Here is an 11,656-nt window from a genome sequence, read left to right as displayed (position 1 = left end):
CTCCTCCCCCTCTCCTGCTCCTTCCTACATTATGGGGGAGGCGCGGGAAACTTCCCTACAATCTTCCTTCTTAGGAAATAATGTAATTCGTATTTGTAACATATTTTCATAGACCTATCTAGAATATTACTAAAGCTATCTAATGCAACTTTTAATACACGTAAAAACTCTCTCTCCCTACACCCATTCCCCATTGAATAAGTGCGTCTTCCTAGTTACCCCATAACCACGCCTCAAATCTCTTATTCAGCATTTAACCAACCAAATACTAAGTAGTATCCGGTTATCATTCATACCCGCCGTTGAATTCCCTCATACACACATATTTCACCTTATGCCATTCAAATGCCCAACACAACATAATAGTTCAATGCAACCCTCTATTGGTTCTGCAAGTCGCTCCGGACCAGAGCGTCTGCCAAATGACCAAAAATGCTAATGTAAATATTCTCTACTTTCTCACTCATGACGTACGTCTACGTTTGAGTGCGAAAGTTCATACATATGCATCGTTGGAATTTTATAGGTACCTCTCAAATAATCGCTTTGTGGTGTTTTTAGCCAATTCTTAATTGACACGAATCATTTTTTCAAACATTTTACCCGTTGAACCAAAAAATTGACTGTCCTATTCCTTTTCTTTACCCCTGCAGTCACGATGGTTAAATATTCCTTTGTTACCGTTAAAGCACTTTCGCACTTTAAAAAACACTCGCTGTCTCTAGCCCCTCCTTTCGCTGTTTTTTTCAAATCCGTTTTACATGCATCTGCCTAATCATATAACTTCTAACTTTTTTACTTCGAGATGCCCAATAAATTCATACCTCTTCTCCCAAATGGATCCATAAAACATATTTATTTGATCTCTTCCTAACATATATATTTCATCCCCCGTTAATTCTCGGACCTCTTTAGAAGATTTATTTCCCATGGTGGAAAAATAAGAAATCCCCCCCCTTTTTGTAATAATTCAATCCCGAATTATTTTCGTAGGAGCTAATATCTTAGTGCGCCTCTTGAGCCAATGTATGATCCAGAGTTTTTTATTTAAAACTCCGGTTTCATGAAAAGAGTCAGTTAACCATTTTTTCTCATGCAACTTATTTTTAGCTCCTTCCTTGAAACAATTATCACGTATTCCGATGGATTAAGTCTCACACATATACGACCTTATACAATCATTTGCTAAACTTATTTGCAAAGTTCTATCAAATCCCCAGTCGTATACGCTACTCCCGACTCATCTATCTCACACGATGATAATTATCTCCCTGTTTATACTGTTACACTGCATCTCGTACAATGACAATATTAACTAGTTTACATTGGTGATGGCCATTCACCCCATGTCATTTCGGACTAGTATATTTTTGTAATAGCTATTTACTTAGGGTCATTTTCGGACCCTCCCCAGTCGTAATAATTATTACCTCCTTTGAGATTTTGGTAACTATTCTCTGCCCCCTACAAGAATTCCTATTCTTATACAAATTCAAATCATTTCACCAAAATCCATGAATAAAAATTACTGACCTTTTCCTTGCAGTTTGGATTTAAATGCTTTTTCAAACTCGTTAACGTCTTTATCGTTCATAAGAGTAATCACCGGCCTGTTTATAACCTTAACGTCGAAGGCCAGGACTATTCTCCACGGATGCAATCACCCGGCCGTGCACGGATTCGGTGTCCTTAGAACGATAAAGACGTATTTAAGATCCGGCTCGAAGGACCAATCTGTTATGTGAATTTCTATCTCTAATTCAACCTAAGCTTGAATCATTACCAGAGGTTGTAAGGCTCTGGTTTTAATCATAAATGATTCAAGGTCCATAACCACGAAGAAGGATTTTTTGTATTTTTATTCATGGAGAGCTCTGACGCCAAAAACACAAACATACGGTTTTATACCTCCTGAACTTGACTCCTCCCACCTTTAGGTGGCTTTTCTAAACAGTTTCCGCCTTCCCCTTCACCCTTGAATGTTTAGTACCGCCCCCTCTGTTAGTGGGTTGACACTACATGATAATTCTAACATTTATACTGTATTTGGGGTGAAATCCTTTAGTCATTATTCTTAAAATCCAAATTAATCTAACACATGTGTTTTTCTGGATTTGTTTGTTGTTATTCTGTCTCTCACTGTTCAAATAAACCTACCCTTAAAATTATAGACTGATCATGTCTTTGTCAGTGGGCAAACGTACAAAATCAGCAGGGGATCAAATACTTTTTTCCCCTCACTGTAGCATAGTGGCAACAGGAATTTAGTCAATAAATGGTTTCCTATCCCTTTTCCTTTCTTTCTGTGACACCAAATGTTTGCAAATAGGCTACTGGTAATGTTACTATGGCTACGTTCAGCAGGCTACTGGTAATGTTACCATGGCTACGTTCAGCAGGCTACTGGTAATGTTACCAGGGCCACGTTCAGTTGAACACTTTTCTCAAACGTTGCAGATAGAAATTCCATGAATAGAGCTGATGTTATTCTTTATTCAACATGTCAGAGAGGCATGTTTGTTCTACATAGCATATTTATATCTGAATGTTTCAAAACATTGTGTCCTGCTGAACGTGCCCCAGGTTGTTAGCTATAGTTAGCTAATGAGGTAACATGACTGAACAAGATGTAGCCTAAACAAATGGTTAACGGTCCAGTCCGCAAGTAGCCTAGTTTTAGAACAGCCCATGATATGCTTTATGAATGTAAAATGCCACCCACCAATGCACAATGGAGGAAAAAAAACGTAGCGCCGGTATTATGGGTCATGTCTTTTGAATGGTAGCCTAAGGGCTAGAATCAAGCCGTTTTCTCTGAGGAAAAGAGGGAGACTTGGCTACAGATCCTGTATATGAAATGCAGTGGAAAAAGTGGGAGGGTTGAGCGAGACTACAAATTCAAAGACAGCCTACTTTTCTATAGCCTACTCAAGGGAGAGAAAAACATAGTGTGATGTCACGAGAGGCTACACAGCTTTCAGCGGGATTGCTCAAGTAGTGCAAGGAGACCAGGTTCAACCAAAACAAGGATTTTATTAAAGGTCTTGGGAAACTAACGAAAGTATAACACAATTCTGTACTCTGTTGGCTCTTTCAGGGTTAACAGTACAGGGATGTCTCTTCCACATCCAAAATCATAACTCTCCCTCGCTCAAATAACTTTTCCCCAGTCTTACTGTATTCCACGTTGCAGCTAGTGGCCAACCCAGCAAAACGTCCTTCCAAATGTCCCACACGTATTTCCACAGGTGCATATATCCCAAAGGTGAGTATTTCCCAAAGGTAAGTATCTCCCAAATCCTTATATTCCTCATGGAAGTGGACGTGCAGCACTCTTGTCCTCCAGAGAGCCCAGGTTGGAGACTGTGTCTCTTCCCTTCCCAAACCTTCAGCTCATCAGCTCCTCATTTGTTTCAGCTGCGTGGGAAGATTGGCCATAGAGGGGTGGAGTTCCCGACCATACCAGCAGATGGAGCCATAGCTGTCTGGGTTTGCAGCCACCTCAGGGGGATGTAACGTCCCTCCAGGACACAGCCTCTCGTGACATCACACATCCCCCCTCCTCGGGACCGACGTCCTCGTCGGGGTAAAGGCAGCGAAGAAGGCATCACGCCGGGAGAGGGCGTCCGCATTGCCGTGGTGCTTGCCAGACTGCTCTCTCTTCAACTCCTCCAACTCTAGGACCAGGGACTCAGCCTCCTGTTGTCTCTCCTTGAGTTTCTTACTGAACGCATCAGCCTTGGTTTTAGCAGAGTTTAGCTTCTGTTGAGCAGCTTTCAGTTCCTTCTCTCTCTCTGCCTCCGCATTCTTCATCTTGTTCTCCAACACCTTGTACTTCTCCTCTGCCTTCTTCTGGACCTCTCTTACTACTGCGCAGGGTCTCCTCACACTCCTCGATGGTCCTGCGCAGCCTCTCCAGCTCCTCCTGTTGCTTAGGGAAGGAGCTCTGTTGGAGTTTAGCCTGGAGGATATCTAACTCTTCTGTCTTCATGTCTAACTGTTGCTTTAACCAACGATACCTCTCAGCGGTCCCCTTCAGACCAGACAGTTCTTTGTCCAGATTCTGTAGCTCCGTCTCTGTGTCGGTCTGGGCACCTGCCATCCCTATCCGCGCCCGGGCGGGAGTGAGTAACTCGGAGGATTGCACCGGAGCCTTCCCAGGATGAGTCTTGCCTCTCCGTTTCCGAGGTACTCGGGTTATCCTCTCCTGAGACTCTCTCCAGAGTGGGTAAAAGGCTGGGCAGTCTCGTCCAATTAGGACAGGGACGGGGAGGGAATCAACCACCCCCGCCGTCGTGTGTATGGTTCCCCGTGTGCTGGTCATTGTAAGTTCAGTAATGGGGTATTCTCTGGTGTCCCCATGGACACAGGAAACTGGGAGGACTTTCCCCGGGGTCAGACACGTTGGGCCCACCAAATCCTTACGCACCAGGGTGGCCCGGCTACCAGAATCCAGTAAGGCCTCCACATCATGGTGATTCACAGTTACCGGGCAGGTGGGGGGTCGATCTGGGCCGCCATCTACGACTCCCAAGAGCGAGGCAAACGGTGTGTGGGTGCTGAGCTGGAGGACTCCGCAGTGGGCATAGGTTCATCGGCTGGTTTCCCACACTGCCAGGAGATATGTCCCATCTCCCCACACCGTAACACTGTCGAGTTCCCCCCCCCTGGTGTACTCTTCTTGGACCCGCCTGGTTTCTGGCTCCCCCTGGAGCCGGGATAAGTCCTGACGTGGCTGGGTTCGAGACCTTGGGGTCCTTTGGACGGGTTCTTCCCATTTGTGGTGGGGCCGCACTCCTGGGGTCTTTTCGGGAAGCATTCAGCATCTCCGCTGTGGCCTGGTACTTTTCCACAGCTTCCACGGTCAGATCAGCCGTGGTCAAGGCCTGTTGACTGATGAACCGTTTTGCCTCATAAGGCAGGGCGCGTAGGTAACGATCCACCACAACGGCCTCCACCACCGCCGCTGCTGTATTCCTCTCGCGGATCCAGCCATTTCCTTGCGATTCGGACAAGTTCATGCATCTGCGCCCGAGGAGGTTGGTCTGGTTGGAAGGTCCAGCTGTGAAAGCGCTGGGCCATACCAAACTTTGTGAGTCCATATCTGCTGAGGATCTCAGACTTCAGGGCATCATAGTCAGTAACCTGGTCAGGGCCCAGGTCCCGGACAGCATTCAGCGATTCCCCGGTTAGAAAGGGGGCTAACAGACCAACCCACTGTTGCTTGGGCCAGGCTTCCCTAGTGGCCGTGGCCTCAAATGCATGCAGGTATGCCTCAATGTCATCGGTAGCTCCCATCTTAGATATAAAGTCACTTGCCTTTATTGGGCGGGTATTTTGGACAACCCTCTGTCTCTGCAACTGCAATTCCTCTGCCTTCAGAAGGTTGGCTTTCTTTTGCTCCTCCAAGAGAGCCACGTTTGCTTGCATCTGGGCGTGCTGGCCAGCAACAAGGGCTTTCAATATGTCCTCCATTTCAGTCGGGCGGGGAGCCTACGGCCAACTTGGAAAACTGGGTGATCAAACCTTCGGTATCCTCCTCTGACATGCACTATTAACGCTTGAGCGTGCCTGTGTTCTCCACCATCTGTGATGTCACGAGAGGCTACACAGCTTTCAGCGGGATTGCTCAAGTAGTGCAAGGAGACCAGGTTCAACCAAAACAAGGATTTTATTAAAGGTCTTGGGAAACTAACGAAAGTATAACACAATTCTGTACTCTGTTGGCTCTTTCAGGGTTAACAGTACAGGGATGTCTCTTCCACATCCAAAATCATAACTCTCCCTCGCTCAAATAACTTTTCCCCAGTCTTACTGTATTCCACGTTGCAGCTAGTGGCCAACCCAGCAAAACGTCCTTCCAAATGTCCCACACGTATTTCCACAGGTGCATATATCCCAAAGGTGAGTATTTCCCAAAGGTAAGTATCTCCAAATCCTTATATTCCTCATGGAAGTGGACGTGCAGCACTCTTGTCCTCCAGAGAGCCCAGGTTGGAGACTGTGTCTCTTCCCTTCCCAAACCTTCAGCTCATCAGCTCCTCATTTGTTTCAGCTGCGTGGGAAGATTGGCCATAGAGGGGTGGAGTTCCCGACCATACCAGCAGATGGAGCCATAGCTGTCTGGGTTTGCAGCCACCTCAGGGGGATGTAACGTCCCTCCAGGACACAGCCTCTCGTGACATCACAATAGCTAGACTGTTGTTTTACTATTAAACTCAATGCTGCTATTGTTTTTAATTTCGTAAAGCAGCTTGTGTTTCTTAACCAGGCAAAAGGTAGCTAACTAGCAGGCTTTTGGTGACTGGTTAGCTAAGGTGAAACGAGAGTAGCCTGCCAGATGTGCATAATCGGAGGCCGAGCCAGAGCGGAGCCTGTTCGCCTACACTCATCACTTGCTCCCTCCGCAGCTCACCAGCTGATGTAGGCTGTTGGTGCTTTGAATGCTGAGTTCAAAACAACTGGGAACTGAAGATCACTGACGTCATGATTTGACCTTGTTTTTTCCCCAGAGTTCCCAGTTGTCTTGAAAGCACAACAAGACAACAGGGAACTCTGAAAAAAACAAGGTCAAATCATGACGTCAGTCAGTGATCTTCAGGTCGGAAAGTCGGAGCTCTAGAAAGAGGCTATAGTTCCAGACTTGGAATTCCAAGTTGGATGACCATTGAACAAGTTCCCAGTTGTCTTGAATGCACTGAAGTCTGAAGTCAGAGATTTCCAAGTTCCGACTTCCCAGTTGTTTTGAACTTGGCATGTGTTTTCTGGGTGTGACATGTCCTTCCGACTGCTGAACAGAACTGCACTGCGCATCTGTGCTGCTAATATTAATTGTGCTTATCACTGAAAAACTCTCAATCTCTCCAAAAACTCTTGTCCAGTCCACTTAGTAGTCCGACTTGACTTGGACTTGGAGCCTCAAGACTCGGGACTCGACTTTGACTTGAGACTGATGACTTGAAATTATCTGGCCATGTTTTGTAATGTTTTGTCAGTCATTTTGTGGCACAGAGTCTGTGAATTATTCTCCACGCAGTCAGTGACAGTAGCCGCAACATCTCCCTCTGATTGGACCAGCAAACTGTCAATCAACACAGGTCGGGTGAGCTAGCAAACAGTGTTAATTTTCTGTACAGTTATAGGATCGGGGGCAGCGCAAACATCAAATTGTAGGGAGACAGGATTGCCATAATAAATAAATATGCAGTTCCAAAAATTGTTTTGAGATCAAGAATATTAACTGTTTACTTTTCAAGCTCACCAGCAATGGGGCATCAAGCAACAATTACTAGCATTGGACATTTCCCATAGAGGATTTTAGAAACACTTAAAATAAGGGCTGTGTTTCGTGTAGGCTTACCCTGGCGTGATGTTTTGATAACCATGTACATCTCTCTCGGACAAGGTGACTTATCAATATATTCAGCTCCATTTACTCTCAGATTCGAAAATGCTAATTAGCATCAATGTAGACATCATGCAAAACTACAGATCCCTGCAAGCTCCTGCATGTCATCTCTCGCTGACACCTTTGCTAAAAGGTATTGTGTCAATTTAAAACTTGCAAAAGACAGTTCCCAGAATTGTCAATCTAAAGAAATGTAGGCGACTTATTCATTACTACATTTAGCTAACATTAGATAAGAATCAAGGGATTCTTACATTTGCCTCGATTCGACAGTCTCATCCAGATCATCATGGCATTTGTAGTTCTTTAAGATAGCCACCTTAGCAGCAAATTAGCATTTCATTTTTGGGGGGTAAATACAGGTGACTATATTGATTAAAAAATCACCTTGTTCAAGAGAGATTTACACTGTTACCAAAACGTCACATCTGGGTAAGCCTACACAAAACACAGCCCTTATTTTAAGTATTTTTAAAATCCCCTATGGGAAAGATTAATGGTGGAAAAACGATTGGAACTATTTCCTTGTTTGACCTAGGTTTTATGGGTATTATGACTCATACTGTGGTACTCTATACACGTGCCATGTTCAACCAGTTATCAAGTCGGAAATGTCAGAGAACTGACTAGTACATGAAAGTGGCATTCGTCCCAATATTATTTGAATAATGCAAGATTTTAAATTTAGCATAAACTAGCACTAACTGGGCTAGTCATTGTCTAAATGACAGGTAGAAACACATTCATAACCATAAAGGGGTAACTAGCCCCCAGGGGCCAGTTACCCCCTAGTAGGGGGGTGAGTTGCCCCCAACACTCTCATCCAACAGATTACTACTTTACTCAAAACTGATCTACATTTTTCTCTCTAAACAAGTGGATTATTTATCTTAAGGCTTTCCTACTTGTATATTTAAATAATATATATATATATAAATCCAACGTCATTGGAATATATCTACAACTTTTTCTAAATTACAAAAAATTTGATCAACTTTCCACAAAATTGTTTTGTTGAAATATCTCCAAAAGTTGTGACGACACAGAAGACATTTCTTGTTGAGCAAGAGCAGTGGCAGCCAAAGTGTTGGGGAAATAATTTGGTGACATCTTGTGGTCTTAATGTTTATTATCTATGCATAGTCACTTTAACTCTACCCACATGTACATATTACCTCAATTACCTCGACTAACCGGTGCCACCACACATTGACTCTGTACCGGTACCCCCTGTATATAGCCTCCCTACTGTTATTTTATTTTACTGCTGCTCTTTCATTATTTGCTATTTTTAACTTATCTATTTTTTACTTAACACTTTATTTTTATTATTTTAACTGCATTGTTGGTTAAGGGCTTGTAAGTACGCATTTTATTGTAAGGTCTACACCTGTTGTATTCGGCGCATGTGGCAAATAAAATTGGATTTGATTTGAATTACCCCAGGGGGCTAGTTACTACATGGAAATCTATTACACATCAAGTAACCCATGCAAGCAGTAAAATTAGATTTAAAAAACAGATAAAAATACATCTGGAACAGCTGGGACTGTGAAGCAACACAAACATAAACACAGACACATGCATACAAACACACGATAACATACGCACTATACACACACATGGATTTTGTGTTGTAGATATGTGGTAGTAGAGTAAGGGCCTGAGAGCACACACTTAATGTGTTGTGAAATCTGTTGTAAATGTATTGTAATGTTTTTAAAATTGTGTAACTGCCTTAATTATGCTGGACCCCAGGCAGAGTAGCTGCTAATGGGGATCCATAATAAATACAAATACTATACACCAATGGACAGCACCCAGCAGGTTCCGAAATTATTCACACACCCTTTTTTAGGTCTTGGGGTTGTAAGAGACTTATGTGATTTTTATTTTTATTTTTTACTTTGATTCTTTGACATAAATCTTATTTCCCAGGCTCAGGATTTGAAGTTCATGACGTTAGTGCGCCATGTTGTCAACGTAGCACAGTTTCCGGTTCGAGCAGAAGTACGTGGCAGCCATCTTGTTTCCCGTTGCAACTGAAATAAAATAAATAATACGCTGAGCTGAACTTCACTGCGACCCGTAAAACAAAGTGAGTAAAAATTAAATGATATACATGGTTAATGTCTATATGTGAAAGCATACTGTGTCGTTATGAAATTGGGGCTATAACTTACCGCATTTCCAATTGCTGTTCTTGTCCAATAGACGATTGTTTTGGAAGATGAACATAGGCGCCATTTCCCTCCCCGCTCTCTGAGTCGCTTATTGGTGGCCAGCTGAAAGTAACAGAGGCGTTCAAGAAACTACCGCACTGAGTCCGCCATGTTGGCTCTTGTGTAAAATCTGTCTCGTACGACTGGCGATTTTTGTTAGATCCCAAATGGCGTCAGTTCCACAACGAACTGAACCCCTAGAAACCTTGATTGGTGGAATCTAGTCCGAGGTTTGATTGGTCTGAAGGACAGATCCAAACGTAGTCTTTATTGGTTAGAAAGCATTTCCCGAACTTTGCAAAGCTTTGTAAACTTTCCTTTGATTTTTCACTTCCTTTTGTTCAGTGGCGAATTAACAGTAACAGGGGCCACTATAGAGCGTATCATCGTCTTCCATGTCTCACTTCCCTTGTCCATGTTGCGCTTGTTATATGCTAGCTAACTATTAGCTACCGGTGTCTGTCTACCTTTGGCTAACAAATTATCACACCGTGTTACTAGCTAAGTTAACTAGCTAACTAAGTTAAACAGCCGCTGGTTTTGCCAGCAGATCCGACCCGCTTGCTGCAACTGTAAGCAAGCGGGTCGGATCTGCTGGTTAGGCTAGTTTTTGTTAATCCAACAATGTTTGTTGGCTAATGTTAGCTAGCTAACGTTAAATGTATATCGTCAGTGTTGCATGTTGTTGGATTGAACAAACAAAACTATTTGCTAGCTCAGTACAACATTTTACATTTTAGTCATTAACAGACGCTCATATCCAGAGCGACTTAGTGAGTGCATACATTTTTCATACTGGCCCCCCGTGGGAAACGAACCCACAGCGCCATGCTCTACCAACTGAGCTACAGGAGGCACATTTGGGCCAGCTACCGTTAATTAGCTAACTTAGTTTGTCTGAATACAGCCAAGAGGCCGAAGACATCAAGACAGAACTCACTAAAATCTCAAATTACAACAGACATTTTCTTCACATTTTGGTAATGCCCATTAAACCGAGATATTACCGTGTGTTGACTGCCAGTTATTGTGAACCACGTGTGCACTGACTCTTATCAAAGACATGAGGACTTGAAGTCTGTGCTTTTTCCCTTGAGCAGTATGATAAACAGCATTCTCTGCTGTCTTGCCAATGTATAATTGCTTCAAACTATTTGACTGAAAGAAAATAATTCCATGCAATACCGGTTTCAAGATGCAATTTGGAGAGTACTGTAACAGCCTATGTATTGTAAAATCCAAAACGAACTATACTGAACACATAAATGCAAAATGCAACTATTAAAACGATTTTACTGAGTTACAGTTCATATAAGGAAATCAGTGAATTTAAATAAATTCATTAGGCATTAATCTATGGATTTCACATGAGTGGGCCAGGCTCAGCCAGTCAGAATGAGTTTTTCCCCACAAACAGACAGAAATACTCCTCAGTTTCATCAGCTGTCCGGGTGGCTGGTCTCAGAGGAGCCCGCAGGTGAAGAAGCCGAAGTGGAGGTCCTGGGCTGGCTTGGTTAAACATGGTTTGCTGTTGTTAAGTCCCCGGACGCTCGTTCGGAACATTAAAATGCATCGTTTGCGGTACAGTTTTGGAAACAAAAGGAACGTACGTATCTTTCATATCAGCTACAAATAATTTTCTAAAATCTAACTTAAATTACTACACACCTTTTATAGGGTTAGTGTTCCCACACGGCCATATCTCCATGTTACAGCGCTTGTTTACGGAAGACAGATGGAAGACATAGGTGGCCACCTGTGCTAATTAGCTATCTAGTGTGCTCCGAACACCTGTGTGTAAGCTAACTGAGGAAGTGTAGTTCGTCAACTGGGGGCACACACAGCGTGTTGGATCTGTGCAAAATCTTGATAACTTTCAACTTGACCTTTATTTCCAGTCAAAATGCACCATTACAATGTAATCAGCAAATTAACATGAGTATTGTTGTTTTATGCCCCATTACTAAATTATCAACATCTAGAATCAGTTTTTCATTTTGAGCGCAGACAGGATTGAAGCCAGTGA

At 43.3% G+C, this 11,656-nt stretch overlaps 1 protein-coding gene and 1 long non-coding RNA gene across 6 annotated transcripts in view; one reads left to right on the top strand and one right to left on the bottom strand.

Moving 5' to 3' along the window:
* Window positions 1–9,275: 9,275 nt before the first annotated feature.
* On the bottom strand, window positions 9,276–10,713 carry LOC121572071. Of its 2 annotated transcripts, XR_006001812.2 has the most exons (3): window positions 10,638–10,713; window positions 9,592–9,693; window positions 9,276–9,450 (listed from the first exon to the last, which is right to left on the bottom strand). It is a non-coding gene; the product is annotated as an uncharacterized LOC121572071 (long non-coding RNA). The 2 variants fall into 2 exon arrangements; XR_006001811.2 differs by lacking the exon at window positions 10,638–10,713 and having other exon boundaries at window positions 9,592–10,181.
* LOC121572069 (nuclear transcription factor Y subunit gamma) overlaps window positions 9,425–11,656 on the top strand; it is a 47,972-nt gene continuing 45,740 nt past the window's right edge. For all 4 annotated transcript variants that reach the window (XM_041883951.1, XM_041883947.1, XM_041883950.1 and 1 more), the window contains exon 1: window positions 9,425–9,506. In XM_041883951.1, coding sequence (XP_041739885.1) covers window position 9,506 — 1 coding nt within the window. In that variant the 5' untranslated portion in view covers window positions 9,425–9,505. The remainder of the gene's footprint in view (window positions 9,507–11,656) is intronic.

Source organism: Coregonus clupeaformis, chromosome 8, assembly GCF_020615455.1.
Source record: "Coregonus clupeaformis isolate EN_2021a chromosome 8, ASM2061545v1, whole genome shotgun sequence".
Classification (NCBI taxonomy): domain Eukaryota; kingdom Metazoa; phylum Chordata; class Actinopteri; order Salmoniformes; family Salmonidae; genus Coregonus; species Coregonus clupeaformis.
Note: the sequence above shows the minus strand (reverse complement) of the source record. Positions and strands in the feature narration are given on the sequence as shown.